At 41.6% G+C, this 21,542-nt stretch overlaps 2 protein-coding genes and 2 long non-coding RNA genes across 5 annotated transcripts in view; 2 read left to right on the forward strand and 2 right to left on the reverse strand.

Annotated features, from left to right (window-relative positions):
- LOC107836760 (uncharacterized) overlaps positions 1-21,542 on the reverse strand; it is a 573,704-nt gene that overhangs the window by 520,526 nt on the left and 31,636 nt on the right. The gene's annotated exons all lie outside the window — the stretch shown is intronic.
- Positions 1-21,542, reverse strand: part of LOC103141389 (leucine-rich repeat transmembrane neuronal protein 4) — a 113,348-nt gene that overhangs the window by 77,849 nt on the left and 13,957 nt on the right. Inside the window, exon 1 of one of the 2 annotated variants that reach the window (XM_007557028.2) lies at positions 7,699-7,771. The exons of the other annotated variant lie outside the window; for it this stretch is intronic. Coding sequence (XP_007557090.2) covers positions 7,699-7,708 — 10 coding nt within the window. The 5' untranslated portion in view covers positions 7,709-7,771. Of the gene's footprint in view, positions 1-7,698; positions 7,772-21,542 lie in introns of those variants that run through there. 2 annotated transcript variants of the gene reach the window in all.
- On the forward strand, positions 1,246-4,684 carry LOC107836764 (uncharacterized). Its single transcript, XR_001662717.1, has 2 exons — positions 1,246-3,274; positions 4,429-4,684. It is a non-coding gene; the product is annotated as an uncharacterized LOC107836764 (long non-coding RNA).
- Positions 7,028-12,160, forward strand: lrrtm4l2 (leucine rich repeat transmembrane neuronal 4 like 2). The gene is made up of 2 exons (XM_007557030.2): positions 7,028-7,365; positions 7,787-12,160. Exons 1-2 carry the CDS (start codon positions 7,362-7,364, stop codon positions 9,430-9,432), a joined length of 1,650 nt encoding a protein of 549 aa, XP_007557092.1. The 5' UTR covers positions 7,028-7,361; the 3' UTR covers positions 9,433-12,160.

Genomic DNA, 21,542 nt, shown 5'->3' on the forward strand with positions numbered 1-21,542 from the left:
GAATGTTTGTTTTTAATACACCACACACTTTTCTATTTCACTGCTATCTGTAATCAAGTTCTTTTAAGGCCTCTCATGCCTTGTTTGTACTTTAGTTCCAAATAAAATTTTAATGAAGCTCCACAGATTGAGAGACGGGGGAGCCGTGCAGTGGCATGAGCAATGAGAGGGAGGTGAATTAATGAGAGTGATTGAAATGAAATGCCCCTCGTAACATCCTCGTGAAAAGTTCCCAATTAAGGAGAAAGTCCGCAACGTGCAAACGGACAGATTTTACCGTCTGTGACTCAGATGCAATTGTTTTTTCATTAGTTTCCTTGCTTGTGTTTGTGGTTTTAAATTTTTTTTTATTTCGAAAACAAAAGGCAACAACTAAAAAAAAGTCCACATTCAAGGGTTGAGGGTTTTTTTTTGTTGTTGTGGTTTTATGCAAATTTTTAGAAATAAAAGCAGCTACATATTTTGAGAGTGATCGCCCTGTTCCTCAAATTTCTCTAATATCATGAATAAAAATACACTGTAAGTTGAACCTCATAAGCGTTGTGGTTGCCCAGCTTTCCTCAGACAATAAAATCGACAAACAATTTTTCACATTTTAAATTTGTAAATAAACACCCTGAAATGCAACCAAAAAAGATGAACAGATCAGTTTAGTCACCTTCAAAACTCATGTAATTTTAATCACAAATGTTCATTTTTGCAGTTTTTGACCACCTATACGTCAGGAAACCTTTTGAATTCACCGAATGGCCAGGAAAACTAAATCAGTATTGGGGTTCATCGTGATTCACTTCTTTTAAACACACTTTTATTTCACTGATGGGAAAGTCGAGGCAACATGCTTTGGTAATCTGATTCTCCTCTTCGCGTTGCACCATATATTCTCTATAAGAGATGGGTCAGAGGGCTCTTTCACAAAGCCCAGACAGCAGATTAAGGCGGGATTTCCACAGCTGAATCCATCCTTCATTCAGTTTCCCAGAAGCTGCAGCATATTTTCTCTCAGCAGCTTCTCTGCTCCAGACTTGCAGAGAAACTCTGTTCGTCTTTGAGTCTCTTTAATCACAATTACGTTTTACCGCCACCTAAAAAACACCTAATCCTTTTCATCATTCAGAATAATACACCTTTCTCTTAAAAGATGGCTTTGCAATAAAATATCACCTAAGAGTTACAAATTCTTACTTTTAGTAATATAACTGGGATCGCTATTAATTATTGAATCAAAGTTAATAGAGACAAAGCTGATGTGGTTACATTACAAAGACTGCTGCTCACTCAGTAGGGGGTTGTTGACTTCTCTGCAAGTACAGTCATGCAGAAAGATGAGAAAACCCCAATAAATGTTGGAGTTTTTATGGTTTTAGTTTAGAACAGCGCACGAGGGAAAAAGGCAAGTTAAATGTCACTTACTGACTACTATCGACTCTTAGAGAGTAAAGTCGTGAAATTGAGAGAGTAAAGTTGTGAAATTGAGAGAGTAAAGTTGTGAAATTGAGAGAGTAAAGTCGTGAAATTGAGAGAGTAAAGTCGTGAAATTGAGAGAGTAGTCGTGAAATTGAGTAAAGCCGTAACGTTACGACAACACAGTCAGAATAGTACAAGAATAAATTCGTATGGTGAATTAAAATGAGTTGCATACTTCTCATTCTGGTAATTAACATTTTTTGTTTACAGAGACATAATGTTCTATTTTAATCATGGTTTTGGCTGTATGTGGGTTCTTATCTCCATTTTATTTACTGTATTTGGTTGTTGTGTTATATTTTAGATATTTTAAATATCTCCCAGTTCCAGTTTTAAAAGTTCTTTACAAAGTTAAAGTTTGACAGGCCAGACTAGTGTCATTATGTCATTATCAGTATCCGGCATGAAAATGATCTCAAAACAACAATGTTATTGTTTATCGCAATAGTTACTTGGAGAAATCATCTCCAGCAAAGTTTGTTATGTTTGCATCCTGTGATACATTTCAGTAAAGAACGTCACACCAACAGGTGTTAGTGTGACGATTTACTGCTGCTGTGCTGCAAGATGACCTGTTGTGATTGATGGCGGGCCAATAAATTCTGCTCTCTACCAGAAAATTTTGAAAGTGGGTGAACTGAAGCACACCAATAACTAGCTAACGGCAACAAACAAAACTAAGGAGACAGCTAGTCAAAGTGAGGACAGAATAACAACCTTAAACAAGGCGCTCATCCCTGAAAACCCAGGCCAAGTTTTAAACAATTCAACAAATAGTGGGCCAAAAAAAACCCCACTACAAATAGAGCTAAAAAGATTAGACTACATGGATATAAAAGGCTTAGTACCAATTATCATGCACACCTGAGGGCAAGTGTTACTGCAACAAGGGCAATTACTTTTTTACATGGGGTGAGGTTGATTTGGATGATTTTCTTGCTTTATAAACGGCCGAAAATTTCAGTTTTTTTTTTTATATTTACTGATGTAATCTTTGCCTGATATACAAATAAGTTTGATGATCTGACACATTTAGGTGTGAAAATAAGAGAAACTAAAAGAGAAGAAGTCTGTAAATGGGTAAACACTTTTTGGCAGCACTGGAGATCTCTCCCTCCAACAGCTGCTGTAATAAAGATATAATCAGTATCACTCACTTCACCTGTCAGTAGACATAATGTTATGCCTTGTAGGTGTACGTTTTAGGTCCGAAGTGGATTTAAACTGAACAAGAAATAGACATAGGCTTTTTTTTTTTTTAAGGAAACAAAAAATAAGCCCTCCCAACAAAAAACGAAAAGCCTTGTCACCTGTGTTTGACGGCAAATGATAGTAGTTGTCACCCATGAAAATGATCACTTTGTCTGTTTTTGACAGCCTGTGGACACGAGGAGTCACGTTTCCAGTTTTCACATTCAACACGATATCCAGCTGATAACGTGTTGGTAGAGCCGACACCTGATCAGACGGTAAACGACACGCACTCCCTCCCGTTCTCTGAGCAGTAACTACCACGGATCCTCTCTACGCAGCACCGATTTCAAGCAACGCCTCCACTCCCCTCCTCTCTTCCACTCTTGAACGCGTAGAAGTTGAATGGCATGTGAGCTCCTCAAACACGTGTGAGCCTGCTCCCCCCCACCCCCTTTGAAGAGCGGATTTTATTTGACATTCAATTACGGGCGGGCGCGTCTGGGAGGCACTGAATGAACAAAACGGCTCATCTCGCATCTCTCACATCCTCTCCCGCTGAGATGCTCCTGGAGCAGAGGCAAACTCACCTTTTCATTGCGCAGGCCCACATACGGTACGCTAAGTTTTCGTTTGGCAGAGAGCGACCCCCGCCTCTCTCTCCACCTCAAACCCATGTAAATCCATCATGATTAAATCCTCAAACAAGCCTGGATGCTTTCTGCTTTGACATTTCTGAGGTCACAGAGTTGTGGCTCAGTGTCACCAGTTTAAAAAACAACAAAAAAACAAGTAATTTCACATTGTGAGCACAGGGGGTCGCTGTTACCACATTATTAGACTTGGAAAGCTGTCCAGAAACGTTCCCAGAGTCTGTTTTGAAGCAGGGTGAACAAAGTGTGAAGAATGAGGATGGAACGGGCTCATAATGAGAACCATCTCTGTCTGCTGGTAGACTCCGAGGGCGTTAGAGTCTGATGCGTTCTGTTAATTCAGGCTGTTGGTTTAAATACTGTTTAGTGCATGATCTCATGGTATGGCATCACAGGCAGGCAGAGGTGCGAACTGCTTGTCTCCATCACACGTAGGCTGTTTGCGTAATTAGGCTTTGACACCACTCTAATAGGTGCAACAAGTGTTAATTATCAGTGCCGAATGACTGGTAACGGAGAAATGAACCGTAAATTTAGAGTCTGCTACCACCTATTTTAGCTGTCATCATCATCATCATCATTATTATTAGTGTGTTGACTCTAACAACTGCTGAGGTTTCAAACGACCTAAGTTGTGTCATCTAGCTAACCTTTGGTCAAGGTCGGATGATTGGTCTGATCCAGGGCTCAAGGTTAGGTTTTAAAAATAAATGAGTAAAGAATAGACTTACTGTGAGTAATGTTTTAATGTTAGGACCTAATTGATACTTCCCAGTCCAATGCACTGCGTGGCATAAATGTTATTTGTGGCAGACAGGAATGTGAATGCTCCCTGCAGACATCTGTAGCTTATTCTCACTCTAAGAGTGAGAATAATTTTCTCTGTCCAAGAATGGCACCAAACACACAGCAAATAAAGAAAATGACGGTTGAAGGAAAAAAGCAACGAAATTGTGCTATTCGTGCTTTTTTTTTTTTTTTTAGAAATACAGTCAGAAAAGATCTACTACCACTTCGCCCCCGCCCCTCCAGTTGAATCATATATCTTTTGGGAACAACAAGAACATAAAACAGCATTGGTTTTCTGTTGAAAAATCACTTTATGCTTTCTTTTCAGGGCTTTTCTTCTTCTTCTTCTGTTCTAAGGAGACAGGGAATGAAGTCCTATGTTTTGGCCCCCAGGAGGCTGGAGTCTTGAAGTGGAACGCTGTGGATCAACACAGTCCGAGGCCTTAACCTTAAAGTGAAGGTTGAAGAGTAATACATAATTAAGCTTACCAAACAAATAATATACAGATAATTCAAATTTTATGCATATGTTGTAAATGACAGACAGAATAATAAACTTTGCAGCTTCATGCTGTGTTTTCACTGTATTTTTTTTTTTTTTTTACCAAAAATCTTAAATGGAAATTTATTGAAGGATACAATTTATTTTATTTGGAAACTGAAAGCAGCAATTATCCCTTCTGCTGCTGAAAACATTACAGTGTGTTTCTTATTATGATTACAATGGCTTTTAAAGCCTTTGTTTATTGTTATTTTAATGCGTGACTCAAAGCAAAAACAAGGAATTGGAGCGCTGCACCTTTTAGAACCGCACAAGTATAACAAGATCACATTATTTGGGTAATTAGTCAGGCTATTTGTTCTAGTAGAAAGCCAGACATACTGCTTGTAGCTTTCTCACTGTTGAAACAGTCTTAAATTAATAAGAGGGCTGGCTGGGGCTCATTCAGTTTCAAAGCAGTGAGTATCTATTTTTGCCATCAGAAATATTTACAAACAGCCAAATTTGTCCTTTTTGCAATCAGGGAGCAAAAGAAACCCACACATACACACGCAGACACAAACACACACACACACACACACACAGCACATGGAAACAAGCACAACTCTATGCTCCATATACTCCAGCACTTTCTCTGGCATTTCTCTAAAAGGACTTTACACAGAGGGAACAGTGTGACAGAAATTATAAGGGGTTTTAAAAGCATCTCTTTTTTATATATATATAGCTTCTCTACTGTTATGTTGCTTGGTTCTCACAAGGTCACATAGAGGGTCAACACTGCATTGATAGTTGAAGACTTTCTGCCCTGTCAATGGGCAGAAAAGACAAGCATGTTGCCACCCCTAAGGGACATGTTGAAGCTAACAAATGTTGTTATGGGAGTACACAGAGATGACCCACAAACACAGGAAAAGTGTAATTTTTCACCAAGTTTGACCAGAATTTGCATTAGCATTACAGCTGTTGCTAAACTGAGACGACATTTATCCATGTCGATTCATTCACAGCACAAATAAACATACCAGCCTTACTCTACCAGGCTAGACAAGCGTATGTAATGGCTGACTCAACCAGCATCCTCAGTTGTATCCAGATTAAGATGTAGAGAGGGAAGCTAACGTTGGTGCTAAGTGCAATAATTTTCATAGCTAATATGTCATGTCCTCTAAAAATGTTGGTTCCTCCACCTGACTCTGCCCCCAATAAACACATAAATATATATATTTTTTACTGTCAACAGATGTTTCTTGCACAAATTTCTGCATGGATTCTTGTCCATTCTTGATTTCTGATTGACTGTTAGGCTAGATAAATACGCTAAGCTGCTCTAACATATGAGAGAGTGTGTGTGCATGGTTGTCCTATTCTATTCCTCTTTACAAAATACATTTGCTTCATAGCTGTTTATATTCAACCAGTTGTGTTTATTTTGTACAGTTGAAAATGGCGATCTGTGAAGAATGATGAGGCCCTTTTCAGTCTGATCAATCAATCTGAGTCACATATTTTAAAGGGGCAGTAGTACGTGTTTTCCAGCCACATTCTGTGGCACAATAAAGTAACTATGTCACCTTCAGTTTTAAATTAAAATAAGGTATACATCAAATGTCTTAAAATTAATTTTACTTAGTAATTTAACGCCTTGAAATTGTGTCTCTGTCTCTTTAAGACCCTCCTGCTCTTTCTAAAACTCCGCCTACAGGGAGTCATCACAACATCGCTCCTCTAATGACCCTTTCACAATATTTCTATCAGCTTTGTACTGAGAAGTAGCTTGTATGAGCTCACCAGACACACTGTTCTATCAGGTGTTTGCTAATTGCTGCTGGCTAGTCTGAAGGAACTGAGTGGGGGAGATGAAGGGGAAGAACTGCTCTGTGAGGTGGAAGCTTGGAAACTGCAGCTTTTAAGAGGAGCTTCATCCTCCAAGACGGAGCTACGTCAACCCAGATGTTTTGCACAGCTGAATGGTTGCTATGGTAGATTAAAGGATTTCTACAACATGCATTAAAGAACCAAGGCAACACTCCAGGTATGTTTATGATGAGGGAATAATATTATCACGTGACATAAAGCTAAAAAAAAAAAAAAAAAAAAAAAGAAAAGTCAATTTCACATAATACTGCTCACAGCAGTATTATGGCAAACATCAGAAAAATGAACTAAATCTATTAAGATTCACAAAAAAATCCCTGGAAAACTGTTTTATTTCACCCTTCATACCAGAGGACATGGTCCACATTTAAATGCAACATCCCTAAAAACACCAGCAGCAATCAAATGAAACTGATAAACACTCCTAGCAATTATTAGTTAATGGCAAGATTTTCCATGGCAGAAACCCATCATTTGTAAGCTTAGGTTCTTGAGGACGCCTACGCCTCTGAGAAAGGAGTGAGGTAAAGAGAGGCAGGAGGGAAAGAGAGCACAGAGAGGAGAAGGAGGGGGTGATGTGCATCAGTCCACTAGCGCTCAAATGGGTAACTGCGAGCACAGCAGACTGAAGTGGAGCGGCGGGTCCAACTACAAGCCAAGTGAGACAGCGTCCCCCTTTCTGAAGCGTCACCCGTAGGACCCGGCGCGGCTCTGACCGCTGCGGAGAAACTTGCGTCTGCTGCCCAAGTGCAAGCGCTCAGTATGCGGACCGACCCCTGCAGCTGCGCAGACTGACTGACTGAGACCAGTTTTAAAAACACTCCTAATCCATTTTTTTCTCCTCTCCTTCCCCCGGAGGATTACTCCTTTATTCAGTGATAATGGGTAAGTCATTCAGTTCTTCACTGTTTTAGTGACACAGTTTCTGTCTCTTCAGTCTCCTTGTAGCCAGGACGACAGCTGTGATCAGCTTAAACTGAAAGATTTCTACTATAATGAGTCTGTCTCTATTCGTTGCCAGCATTTCTGCTACAAAAATTGTTTTTTTACATATACCTGTTCGCTTAATAAAAACTACATTCGTCTCCAACTTGTCTTCATATGCATCTGTAAATAGTAAAAGTACCTGTGAACATTTCTTAATGAAGCAGGTCTCAAAAACAGACATCAAGCTGTTACCCAGAGCATAGCCACTGTTTGAGAAAAAGAAAGTCTTACCTTTACTCATTCAATCCATCTTGTTGCATGCATTTTCAGAAACTGAGTCATCCCTTTGATTGCCTGTGCCCCACTCTACCCCCAACAGGTTCTGTGATGTTGGACTGGAGGTTATCTTGTCTTCTTCTGCAGGCAGCTGTTCTGCTGCTGCTCAGCAAGGGGGAGAGGATGTGCCCCGCGAGTTGTCGCTGTGAAGGAAAGATTGTTTATTGCGAGTCCGGCATCTTCCAAGACATTCCAATAAACATCACGACGGGGTGCCAGGGTTTGTCTCTGCGCTATAACAACCTGCTGGTTCTGCTGCCGTACCAGTTTGCCCAGCTCAATCAGCTCATCTGGCTTTACTTGGACCACAACTCCATCCACAGCATCGACGCCTTAGCCTTCCACGGCGTGCGCAGGCTGAAGGAGCTTATTCTCAGCTCCAACAAGCTGAGCTTTCTGCACAACAACACGTTCAGTGCCATACCAAACCTGAGAAATCTGGACCTTTCTTATAATCAGCTGCAGTCTCTGCAGCCAGGCTATTTCTACGGGCTGCGCAAGCTGCAGAATCTGCACCTCAGATCTAACGGGCTGAAACAGATCCTCATTCGCACGTTTCTGGAATGCCGCAGCTTGGAGTTTTTGGACTTGGGTTACAACCGCTTGCGCAGCCTCACTCGCACCACGTTTTTGGGGCTCTTCAAGCTGAGAGAGCTACATTTGGAACACAATCAATTCTCCCGGATTAATTTCTACATTTTCCCACGCCTTACCAACCTCCAGGCGCTCTATCTGGCGTGGAACCGCATCCGGTCGATAAGCCAAGGGGTTCCTTGGACCTGGCCGAAACTGCAGAAGCTGGATCTGTCTGGGAACGAAATCCAAACGCTGGAGCCGGACGTTTTCCGTTGCATGCCGAGCTTGCAGACGCTTAACCTGGAAACTAACAAGCTGAGCAGCGTTCCTGTGGAGGTGGTGGAGGCGTGGACCGCCCTGACCACAATCAGCCTGGCGGGCAACGCCTGGGACTGCAGCCCCAGCATCTGCCCCCTCATGGGCTGGCTCCGGACTTTCAGGGACCCCAAAGACATCAACATGATTTGCAGCGGTCCCAAGGCCACGCAGGGCGAAAGGGTGGTGGAAGTGGTGAGGAACCGCTCAATATGCGGGGACGCTGCAAACATGTTCTCGACCACAACTGTGGTCATTCTGACCTCCACCCAAGCTGTGAGCGTCACGGTTTGGCCGGCGGCCACCGGAGTCCCAGCCCTGACTCATCCATCACCGCCACCACAGAAATCTACCCCATCTCCTCTGAGTCCTGGCGGGACACACATAAAGATGGCGGATCCCACCGTCGCCTCCTCCACCACCACCACCACCCTGAGCTCTACGCCCCCCTTCGCTCCACAGACCTCCACGCCATTTATCCCAGAGCTGCAGTTTGAACATATGGCTTTCCATAAAATCATTGCAGGCAGCGTAGCCCTGTTCCTGTCAGTGGCATTGATCCTGCTGGTTATTTACGTCTCGTGGAGGCGCTACCCCAACACCATGAGGCAGCTGCAGGAGCACTCAGTCAACCATAAGCGCAGGAAAAAGGCCCGCAAGCAGGAACAGGACCTGAACTCTCAGTTGCAGGAGTACTACCTGACTTACCACTCCAACTCGGAGGCGCTGGACTCATTGGTGAATGAAAACAGGCCGTGCACGTGCACCATTTCAGGATCCATAGAGTGTGAGGTGTGAGTGCTCCGCCCTCAGGAGACACGCGGTCTCGTTTTCCGAGCGGAGATAAATGGATTTTGATTTTTTTCTCTGTTGGAAGATAAGGAGGCTTTATCTCTGATGCAAGCAGATAGTCTGCAGCGCTGAAGGAAATACTTGGGGCTTTTTGGCACGACGATGTGCGCAGAAAGGATGAATTGAATGGGAAGATATATTTGGAGCTAATTATCGCCCCGACTGACATGGGAGGAGTGGTGGGATTAGCTGTGTACGGTCCAAACCCACGACAGGACATCTGCTGCGGCACAAATGGGCTCTGCGGAGAGACTGACCTTGTTCTTAGTCAGAGCATACTCTCATGAACCTACAAAGCCACTGTTTTTACTTACTCATTCGGTTCCAATCATGTAGCTCGTAAAGCATTTAGGACATATGCGCTCTCTGAGAGTTTGTACGTGTGCGAGTGCGTCCCGTTGCCATCTGGTCAGACGAGTAACAGCTCTGCACCTTCTTCTCACAGATAGCGTTAGTCCGGTTGAGTTATTCCACAGTTGGCAGACGGGCTCAGCCGTAACAGCCGTACCCAGTGTATGTGTGTGTGTGTGTGTGTGTGTGTGTGTGTGTGTAAGATGGGGGTAGGGGGCAATCACAAAGAGAGCATCATTTGCATGAAGCCACTCTCCTTATTAAAGATGCTTCTCTTCCATGGGAGATGATCTGTCTGAACGGATAAAAGAAAATATGTACGTTTTCCGTTTGTATCGTCACAATCGACCCAAATGAGGGATATTTAAAGCTCATGAGACTAACCTCAGGACTGAGATGTACAAATGTGTCAGGTCCAGTTAAGGCCTTGGATGACTGTGTATGTGTGTGTGCGAGTGAGTGTGAGAGGAGTAACAGCGTTAATTTTCATATCAAGTTTTGTATTTATTATTGCTGTCATTATATTTATGCATTGTTTGTGTAAAGATATATTAATACGTGTGTTTTTGACTGTACAAATTAAAAGAAACACTGACGGTTGATGGGAGGAAAAACAACAACAAAAAAAGAAATCAAAGGACAGAAAAAAGTCTGTACTTTACCCATTCATGACAGGAGCAATGGCAAAAGTGTACACACTCTGGTTAAAACGCCATTTCACGAGGTGAAACCTTTAATTTGAAACATGTCAGTTCAACTGAAGAAACAGAGGGAAAATATAACAAAGAAAAGTGCAGTAGCCCGGTTGCATAAGTTTGCACACCATCAAATTAACACGCACCTTTTGGTTTCATCTCAGCGTGAAGATTCACACCAACTTCATGTTGTTATGAATCAGATTAAATTGAGATGATGCTCATCTCTCCTGATGTTTGCTCGTAAGCTAAAGCCCTCGTTTCCAGACAGCGAGGTCACAAAGGATCAAATGGATCTCGTTGCGTGAAGGTACCAACAATTACACCGCAACGTTTGCATGCCATGGTCCATTGAATAAACTCATCAACAACTGAGGAGATTAATTGCAAAATAAGTGACACATTTAATAAAACAAGAGCCGGGGGGCTGCCAAGAGGATTACAGCAACACTTGGAAGAGTTATAGGACTTCCTGTTGCATTCTGGTTGTACTGCAGTAGAGCCTTACCCCCCACTTATAACAACTAATTGTTTTGTTGTCTAGAAGCCTCTTATAGCCTTCAAATTTAATTGTAATTTGTAAAAATAAAATATAAATAAAATCATAATAAGACCTTGGGTCCCTGAAAAACGTCTCTACCCTGGTCATCTGCCTCCGGTTCTGCTCTCTCTCCACATGTAAACACAGTCTCCTGTGTTTACGTGCGACTGTTGTGTTCTGCATTTCTCTGTCAACTTTGTGGCTGAAAATCACTTATGAGTATTTTCCTGGAAAAAAAACAACAAAAAACAAGAGGAATGACAAGAACTAAATAACAGCAAAAATGTTCACTAGAATGAAAATGCGGTTAAATATTTAAGGTAATCTATATCCAGTGAGATCTAATTTATGTTATGTGGAAAGGAGAAATGGTGTGTTGAAACGGCAAACAGTATTGTTTCTCGTGTGATGACGAGCTAAAGTTTCATTTTCTAACGTGTGCTTCAACAATACCATGCACAACAAAACCTTGTGTTCAAATGTTTTCAACTAACATGTAAGAAATAAAACTTTTAATATAACCTTGTTGTTGGGACTGAAATATTCAGTTCATTTTTCTCTAGTAGCGAAACAGTTTATTGAGGTTTTATGCTTGTCAGATCAGGAAGACATCGACGCTGTTTGGTTAAGCCTGTGTTTACTTATTGCACGTCATATCGCTATGACATCATCCACCAACTTTACACAACACCGCAGCAGATGACCAAACTGTAAACAAAGCTGCACTAAATATTCCAAAGAGTGAAAGTAAGTTAAAGCGTTTCAGTCAAAACTAACATGGCTGATAAACAGAAGAAAATATGTTGGTTTGGTTAAATATTCTGGTAAAACGACTAATGGTGGAGTGAAGTCAAACTTGAACCTTTCACTGTGGATCACCAAACAAAAAAAAACACAAAAAAAACCTCCCCACAATGAAGCATGGTGGTGGCAGCATCATGCTGTGGCACTACTTTTCGCCTTATGAAACTGAGGTTTTTGTCAAGACTGATTAAGAAGTTCTGGAGGGTTTTGGGTCCATTTTGACTCAAAATCAACTAAAGGTGAAGAGAGTTCTCATGTTTTCCCATCAAAATAAGTCCAAACACACGTACGAAAACAACAGCTTCACCAGAAGATTAATGGTTCACAATGGCAGAGGCAGAGCGCCGGACTAAATATAACTGAGCATCTGGGCAAATATTAGTAGCAGAAGATGTAGAGTGCTGACAGAGCAATCTGCAAACTGAAACTGAATAAAAAGGTGCTTCAACAAAGCGTTAGTTTAAGGGATTCACTCTTATGTAACCGGGCTCCTCCTGCTTTTTAAAAGTTTTATGTGCCCCACCCCCACCCTAACAGATTGCTTCGTTTTTATGATTAAGTGTACAAAGCTAATGTCACATTAAAGGTGAGAATAGTTTTAAAACTATTTATCATGGTGTCTTTTTTGTTTTTTGTTTTTTTACATAAAAACAAAACTTAACAGGAGATATGCACATTTATAAGAGCCACTGCGTGGAAAGAAAGAAATGCCTTTTAATCTGTGTGTTTTTGCCTGAACGTGACACATTTCGGTTGTGTTTCGAAGGCGGCTGTCGTGGTTCCACACGCCTCCTTTTGCTGCTTTCCTCCTGCGAGCTCCTCTGGTTCTCCTAAATCCCCGACGGAAGTGTTCATTCAACCCGCCACAAGTGGATTACACGCTCCACCTTGGGCTCCGGAGAGGAGAGCCTGGAAATGAGCGGGTTTAAACTTTTAGGTTCTGCTTTCAGAGCCAGAGGAGCTTAAGTAGCAGATGTCTTTGTTTCGTTTTGTTGTTTTTTTATTTTCGTGGGACGACATGAAACCGATTTGGATGCAGAAACGTGCAGGAAAAGCCTCGGTTCGACGGTGTTCTACCTCTCGGGGCGAGAAGAATCGCTCTGGTGCGGGAAAATGAAGGAGAGAGTGGAGGCAGAGCGGCCGAGGTCGAGACGGGTTAGCTGTAATTTAGTTATCATCCACCTTGTTGCGACCTTTTCTTCCCGCTTCAATTACTTGTTCATTTAGAGCAAGTAATTGAGCAAGGCTTTCTGTTGGTAGCCTTGGTAAAGACGTGTTAAGACCCTTTAAATAAACGTATACGTTTCATTGCAGATGTAGAAACTTGAAAATAAATGTAACTTTTTCCTCGAGGCCATTTATTGATTAGAGAAAGTAATATTCTATAACGTCAGTGTTTAGTTGTTAAAGCTACAGATGGCACACTGGCTGCTACCCCTAATGATCCCTGGAAAACTAATTAAGAGAAGCATTTTTATAATGAATTCTTACTTTCCCTGTTGCATAAATATGACGTGAAAAAAGCATCAATTTCTAGGAAAGGAAAGAAGTTTTCTTGCTCAGTAGAGAAAATGAGGGTATGAAGGTGGAAAAAAATGCCCACTGCTCACTGATGGAGAATGACGAAGGGTGGCCACCACATCTCCATGACAACCATTAGTCACTATCTAAATGCCAATGGGTCTTCTAGGAAAAAAAAAAATTATATTGTACTAACACCAGAGTGAGCAGGTGGAGTCTGGAGATCTCCAGGGAGTTTAGCTCAACTTTTGTCGGATGAAGGACGACAACGAACGCTCTGTGCAGGTTATGAAACCAACCCAAGATGAAACATAAGGTAGAAAATCTATGATGCCGGCGGCTTATTTTCCTCTTCCAAAGACGTCTTCTCAAATTGCATGAAATTAATTTGTTGAAATAGTGGAGGATTTTAAATAAAAGCCTTATGAACTCTAACAGAAAATGTAGTGGGACTTTAGATAACAATGGCTGCGCAGTTAGTAGCACCGTTGTCATGCAGCAAGAAGGTCATGGGTTTGAATCCCGGCCTGGTGTCTCTCTGCATGACGTTTGCATGTTCTCCCTGTGCATTGGTGGGTTCTGTCCAGGTACTCCAGCTTCCTCCCAAAGTCCAAAAACACGACTGTTAGATTAGTTTGTCTCCCCAAACTGTCCTCAGATGGATAATGATCCAAAACGTTTTTCTCCTGCCGTCTCAGTCCCCAGTTGTTAATCCTACAGAAAACGAGTGGAGTAAGCTGAAGAGAACATTAGAGAAAAGTCCAGGATGATCTAGAGAGATCGCAGAATAATCCTTCTGGTTAACCTTGTGAAATGTTGTAAGGAAGACTGAATGACCCCTTATTGCCAAAAGCTCTTCCACCATGAAAAACAATTATTTCTAACATACATTTCTCAGAGTAAGTTCATGCTGATATAATAAAACACATTTTTTTATTTTTATTTTTAAAACCCGTCTTTCCCAGGAGTGGAAACAAATTTGTCCGCGCCGACTGGAGCTGCGGAGAGGGAAAAAACAAAAACGTGCCGTCCTGAGCGTCTTTTACGGTTCTCAGCCGTAAACAAGCGTTCAATTCCTCCAGCTCCTTATCGGCTACGTCAACGGCTCACAGGCCTGCTGCGCCGTATGTATGGAGTTTCTGAGTGGTCAAAGGTTGTTTCGATAAGGATTTATGACCTCCCACAGTCCATATTTAAACATGACTCAGGCTTTCTTTATGCTCCGAGCTGGCAGGGAGAGAGGCATGCCACCAACAGAATTTATATCCATAAATTCAGTCCACAGCTCTTGCATAAATGATGAATTTCTTTCAGGGTCCACTGGGGAAACCTTCAGGCCAAATAGGGGTGGGGGGAAAATGTAATAAGACGGGCAAAAATGATTTGTTGATATAATTTTGGCAGATATTGTAATTAGTGTTTGACTTGTCATATTGTGGCTGGCGAAAGAGCAATTCCTTATGCTTTGAAACCTTTTGGCGTTGTGTAGCTGGGAGAGGAATGCTGATTAGAGCGCTGTAGTCCTGCATGCCGCTGATCATTACGCAGGGTATTTGTTTGGGATGAAATATTGTGGGAGTGTTGCAGGTATCGACCGAGCCAAAAACAATGCACAAATAGAACTCAGAGGGCAAAAATATTGCAAAAACTCATTCCGAGACACGGGAGAGATCGTTACACCGTGAGGCATATAGAACCAAGTATTCTAATCAGACGAGCATGGAGGGAGGCCAAATGTAGAATCAATAAACGCATGGCAGGAAAATACAGCAGGAGAACGGTGCGTTTCCTGGCCAGCTCACTCTGTGACCAGAGAGTCTTATCATTCTTTAAAAAATAAACAAACAACACATGCTGCTGTAGGAAATGTACTGGGTAATTTTGGAAAGTGTGCAAGTCTTTGCTAGCAGTTGCGGTTGGTTATTTAACGAGAGAATAAAATTGTTGTAAAGCAAATGTGGCATTTCATCATCAGTAGACTGCGTTTATTGGACTTCCTGATGAGCAGAATCTGGTTCCGAGACGAACCTCAGCAGCTTTCCACAAATGTTCGTACTCTCAACTTTTTTTTTTTATTTTGCCCCTTTCCAGCCACAGACCTAAATGGTAAGATCACAATCTAATATCCCTTATTGGGATTTCATACAATAAACCAATAAAATATGGTTAATAATTGTATAGTAGAATTAAATGATACAGGTTTTCAGTTTTTTTAACTATTAAAAAGCAAATATAATGATCCACATTTGTATTCAGCCTCCCTAACTCAGTATTTTGTAGAGCCACCTTTCTCTGCAGGTGCTTTTTGAGTATCAACTTTAACACTTTTAACACTTTTCAAGCCTTGTCGCTGATTTTCAATTAGACTCAGGTGTGAACTTTGACTGGGCCACTCTAGCACGTGACAGAGCTCTGATCTAAAACAATCCACTACAGCTCTTTCTTGGAAGATCAAAGTTGTCGTCCGAGTCAGCCTCCAGCAGGTATTTATCTCTGATCAACTCTGACCAGCTTCTTTGCCCCCTGCTGATGAACGGCCTTCCCATAGTTCGATCATCCCTACTCCATGTTTCCCCCAGTGGGGTTTATGGCGTGTTCTGGTGAATGTACATTGTTGGTTTATAACCCCGGATTATAACAAACACCAAGTGGGATCACATGTGGGACTCTTTAAGGAGCAGATGTGTTCTTACCCCTCTTCCACGAAGCACAGATCTGCGGCGTGCGCAAATAGTAGTTGACAGATTCTTTCATCTGAGCTGCGGATCACTGCAGAAAGCCCACAGTTACCATCTGGAACCTTCTTCCACAGGTTTTTCCATCTCCCCTGTGTGACTCAATGCAAACTGCCAAAGGGGGCTTGCAGTGGCTCTCTTTGAACATTTCAACAAACTTCCCTATCCGCCATAAGCAGCAGATTTGTGGAGAGCTCAACTAATCGTTGTACCGTTGACAGATTCTCCAAACTATGGTAGTTGATTGTTGCAGCAATCACCTTCTGGATGCTTCTGTGATTAATACCGTTTTGACTCGTCTTCTCCATTTAGGTAGACAGTCGATTGTTGGTAGGTTTGAAGTTGCACCATACTCTCTCCATTTCAACTAATGGACTGAACCCACAGTGAGATTTTAGGATACCGTTTTCTAGCGTAGTCATGCTTTAATCTGGTGTGTTCTTTGGGTCTTCATGACGATGTTTATTTGCTAAAGTGATCAGTAAAAACAAACTTATGCAGCAAATTGACTCACTTGCACTACAGACACAACAATCTGTAAGCAACTAAGGATGCGACTTGGGGTCAAGGTCCTTGTCCAAGGACATAACGATGTCCGGCAGGGCAGGAAGCTGGAATCTAACTCGCAGTCTTACGATTAAAAGATGGAATTATTAAGTTACACACAGGAAAACTATTTACTAATTAGATGGCTTGTGAAGGCAATCGGTTGTCCTGTATTTTCTTTAAAGGTATCAGAATAAATGGGGCTGGATGCATGCCTCACTTTTTCAAAAAAATTACAGAACGTGTTAATGCACCCTAAGGAATGCAAATATTATTTTAATGCGATAAAAAAGGCGCAGTAACTTCTTAGACGAATGAATCTTACGAATCTTGGTCGATTGGTGGTTGACAGGATGGTGTCTTCTTCTCATGTATTTATTGGTTTCCTCCAGTTTCCTGTCATAAGCTTACATGTTGGGGTATTTTAAATTTATCTGCAGGACTGACAGTGATTTCGTTGTCCGTCGTGTGTTCTGTGACCCTTAATGAATTTGGACGGTTACCACTCACCTGGCCCTTTGATCACTGGGATTAGCTCCAGGGCTCTTGTGACCCCGAACAGAACTAAGCGGTATAAAAAAGTTGAGCGAATAAGCAAAACCAAACCTTTCAGAGTAAATAATGAAACCACCTAGGGAATTTTTGTGCAGCGTATTCAAAGATGATGAAATTGATTATGTGAACTGGCTGGCGGGACTCCAGCTAAATCAGGCAGGCTTCTCAGCAGCACTATGAATTTGACTCACGTTTGAATGTAATGGCACACAGCTTCTCAATAATCCTGACGACTCTAAAGTTCCACAAATTCTCGCAGCTCCTGTCCTTGAGCATATTTCACAATTCTATGGCCTACTGCTTCCGTGGAGGGGCCGCCGTCCAATCTCTTCAAGGATGATTGAGCCGTCGAGCCTTACATTGGACAAAATGAGCCCCAGGGACCGGGCGAGTTTCCTCCTTTCTCTCTAGATGAATTTAAGGATCCAACGTGCATTACCCTTAAGCTGGCACATTGAAGTAATGAGTTCCAGGCTGTTAAATCCAAACGATTAATGAAAATAGAATCAATGAAGAATAAAAGTACTCAAAGGGAAGTTGTCACAGTTTAGGAAGAAAAGTTGTTCTGTGCTCCACGCTGCACAACAAGATCTCTTTGTTACGCTCCCTTTTGTGCAGAGCACGTCACCTGTAAAATCCATTCAAATACCGAGGCGTTGCAGCCTTTTGTCGCATGTCCTGGGAGACACTCAAGGCAGGGACGTAAAAAAAAGAAGAAAAAAAACCCTCCTTTATCCTTCTGTACCTGTGAAAGCGGAGGGCGGCAGAAGACCCATGAAGAGCTCAGCATAAGGAACTTTTTTCACATATAAGAAACATAACCACGCTGACAAAAGGACCTCAGAGAAAAGGACTGCACTGCAATTTGTTCCTTCCGACATCTTTTCAAGGTATTATTGAATCAAAAGTTGAATAAGGAGACAAAGTTTGTAGAGGGAAATAACATTAAAATTAGACAGAGAACTGAAGTGTTCAACTGCGGTTTGAAGGACGCGGCTGTTCTTTGGCAGGTATTGTGTTACAATGAAGGTGTTTTGGTTTTTACATGTAATTAGGATGAATGTCTGGGGCTTTTAATTATAATTTTTTTGTTTTGTCAGAGACGTATAAAATACTCTTCATATTAGAAATGAAGGAGCTACTTGAATTGGTTGCCCAGGGCAACCTGATTTTTAGGTATGGTCTGTAAATTTTCAACAATGCTAAAGTCAGGGTTATTCTTCAAATAAAATGCACTAATCTCTTCTGTCTCATGCACACTTACACCCAACTCATCCAACTAAGTGGCGAGAAATTATGTGTCAGTGGGTTAACTTCAACCCTCACCTCAACACTTTGGTCCTTTCACCAGATTCAAGAGACGGTGAACAGGCCTCTAAGTGTTTGTCAAACATGCTTTTGTTTCCTGTGTCCACAGAAATTTTTCCAAGCGGTCATTTGGCTTCTTCAAGTAGCCAGTCAGAAACTTTAATCAAAGTTGACGGTACTGACTTCTTGAGAAGAGGATTCTGTTCTCAGACCGAGACAGACTAAGAGGGTGCCAATACCAACACAACAACCGTATCACTATGGATTGTAACCCTGGTCTTCCAGGATCAACCAGTTTATTATAGGATTGATCATTACTGGATTTTTCACCCCGTTTCTGTGTTACTAGGTAACAATTCCAAGCGCACACACATCAAAACTCAGAACTGGGTTTGGAGCAGATATGGAATGCTAACATGAACCTTTTGAAATACGTCTGACTGTATTCCTTTGAATATATATGGAACTGTGCTTCACATCCAGGTCCCAGCCAGAAAAGAAGCAAACAATCTTAATAAGCTTTATCATTTTTAGTCGGAAAACTGATCAATATCCACCCAGAATTGTTTCAAAAGTAAGATTAAGATGCAGATTGCGAAAACACGAGATTCCTCCGCACTATGTAGTGAAAATTCACAGTATAGTCATGCATAGGCATTCAATTCTCGTTTTCAAAATGCATTGAAATTGGAGTACTTTCATCATTCCATCCTAGAATTTACATCATTCAAAGCCCCCAAAATTAATATGACGTTAATGCTGAAGATAAGTGAATGTGGATTACTGCCTGCCACTGTACATCTGCCCGCGTTTCCAAGATAAAAGCACAGCTAGCAGTCAAATCTCACTTTTACACATTTATAGACAGAGAAGGTAAAAATGTCCTGTAGAATACGTTACATTCTAGGAGTTATTTTCTCATTCATAAAGAGCGATCCCAGAGCTACTTTAGTTTACTTAACGTCAGGAAAACCATTTCAAGCAGAAACTCGGCTGACAGCTTGACCTTTCTGGCTGCATTTTTACTTGCCTTTGAGAAAATGTCTACCGTATAATAGTGCCTGAAGTCATGTTCATAAATTTATATATGACCTAAATGAAATGATCTTGTAACCAATACACGTTGCGACACGGAGCCCGTGTGACGTACCGGTTTTGCGCTGCATTCTTCTGAGATGTCGCTGTGGAGATTCACCTGTTTTATTCCATCTGATTCTGCAGCCGCTCTGCTGCCCACACCTGGGAAATCACCCAAAGCTAACAACAGTTAAATGTATAAGATTTATGAGCAGAGGGCACAGTCGTGCTCTTGGTTCTTCAGTTAATAAGCATCAGCATCAGACATAGTGCTACCCCAAGAACCTGCTAATGTGTTGCAATGTTCCATCTACTATTTTTTTTAATGTATTTTAATTTGATTTCATATGATGGATCAACATAAATGTACAATTTAATTTGTAAAGTTGCAAGAAAATGATACAGTTTGTGTTTGTATCCAGTGGTGGTTTTCGATTATTGCTGTATCGGCTGTTGCTCAGGGTGGCATGAGAAAGGGGGTTACGAGGGTGCACAAGAACCAAAATCAAATATTTCTTTTTACGCATCTGTTGTTGAAATTGTCACTATATCATAATAGTATAGTATAAGACAAATAATCTGAAGACAAAGTGAGCTCCTCTGCCTTCTGTCGATGTAATTAAAAGCAACCAATCAGAGCCAGAAGGATATGAAGGATCATAACACTGACAATCACCACTCCATGCAGTGCTGCTCATCCCCCACGTCTCACCACTCTTACTCTGTTATGCTGCAGCTAGCATTGCCTGTCATGAATGCTAAAGCTAGTTAGAACGGTCACAAATAAATGGTTTTCCTGCAACAGAAAGTTGTTTCTCCACCATTAGCACGTTTAGCAGCGAGTACATAAAGTTGATTGACAGCGCTAAGCCCCTCCTCCTGGCTGTGATTGGTTACTTTTGGTCGGGATGACTTGGGAGCAGTGCCTTTCTACAGAGTTGGAATATCTGTCTCACAACATACTATCAGTATTTACACTTGAACCACCATCAGTTCAGCCTCAAACGGTAAAAAGTTCATGGGATGTGAATATTTTGCATGGCACTGCAAAAAAGTAGTTCTCACAGAGGAGAAACTACAACACATTAAGAAAGGAGAAAGGCGTTTTTATGCTGTCTAGATCATTTTAATGTCACTGCAGTATAAAGTCCTGAGAATTAAATCTAGTTTGACATATTACAAAGCAGCAGCAAAAAACGCATTTATGGTAACTGCACTTAGCCTCATTTGAAGCACAAGCAACATTAGATCATTCAAATATGAAGGATTATAACATTTTTGCTCTTGTTTTGTTTCTGATGGACGTGGTATGGTTGAGTAAAGTACCTGTGGCTCAATGCAACAGTCTTCATGAAAGCAGCGTCAGTCCTGGACAAGGCGCTCTCTAAAATAAAAATAAAAGTATCAAACTCGTCTCAATAAAGACAGAGAAGGCTCCACGATGAAGGTTGTTAAAGGGCAGAGTGGGGGGGGAAAATGAGGCTTTGCAGGAATGAATAGACTGTTACATTAATGAGCTTTGACTGCCTTTAACGACTTGATCCTTATGGCAGCTGAAATTTACCCCACGGGGTCCTATCTGATTGCATGGCAGCTGATTCTTTTCCACCCGTCTGTGGAAGTTCGCTGTGGAAATCGGTGGCATTTATTGACCTCTTCCGTGAGACACTGCGGCGGCAATCAACATCAGCTTGGCATGTCTGACGCAAGTGTAAATATTAAAACCCAAGAAAGAAAGAAAAAAACATCTGTGAGCAAAAGTGAATGACGGACAAAAGAGGCATCAAAAAGCGGCTAAATCAGAAATCCATTTTGTTGTGTTTTGCTGGTTTGAAAACCAGAGTACTCGGCCGGAGCTCCATTCTCCGCAAATCTGTCAACAATGTATGCCTGATTGTAGTCGGCGAGGCAGCAAAACTTTCT

Source organism: Poecilia formosa, unplaced genomic scaffold (assembly GCF_000485575.1).
Source record: "Poecilia formosa unplaced genomic scaffold, Poecilia_formosa-5.1.2 Scaffold82, whole genome shotgun sequence".
NCBI classification, from domain to species: Eukaryota; Metazoa; Chordata; class Actinopteri; order Cyprinodontiformes; family Poeciliidae; genus Poecilia; species Poecilia formosa.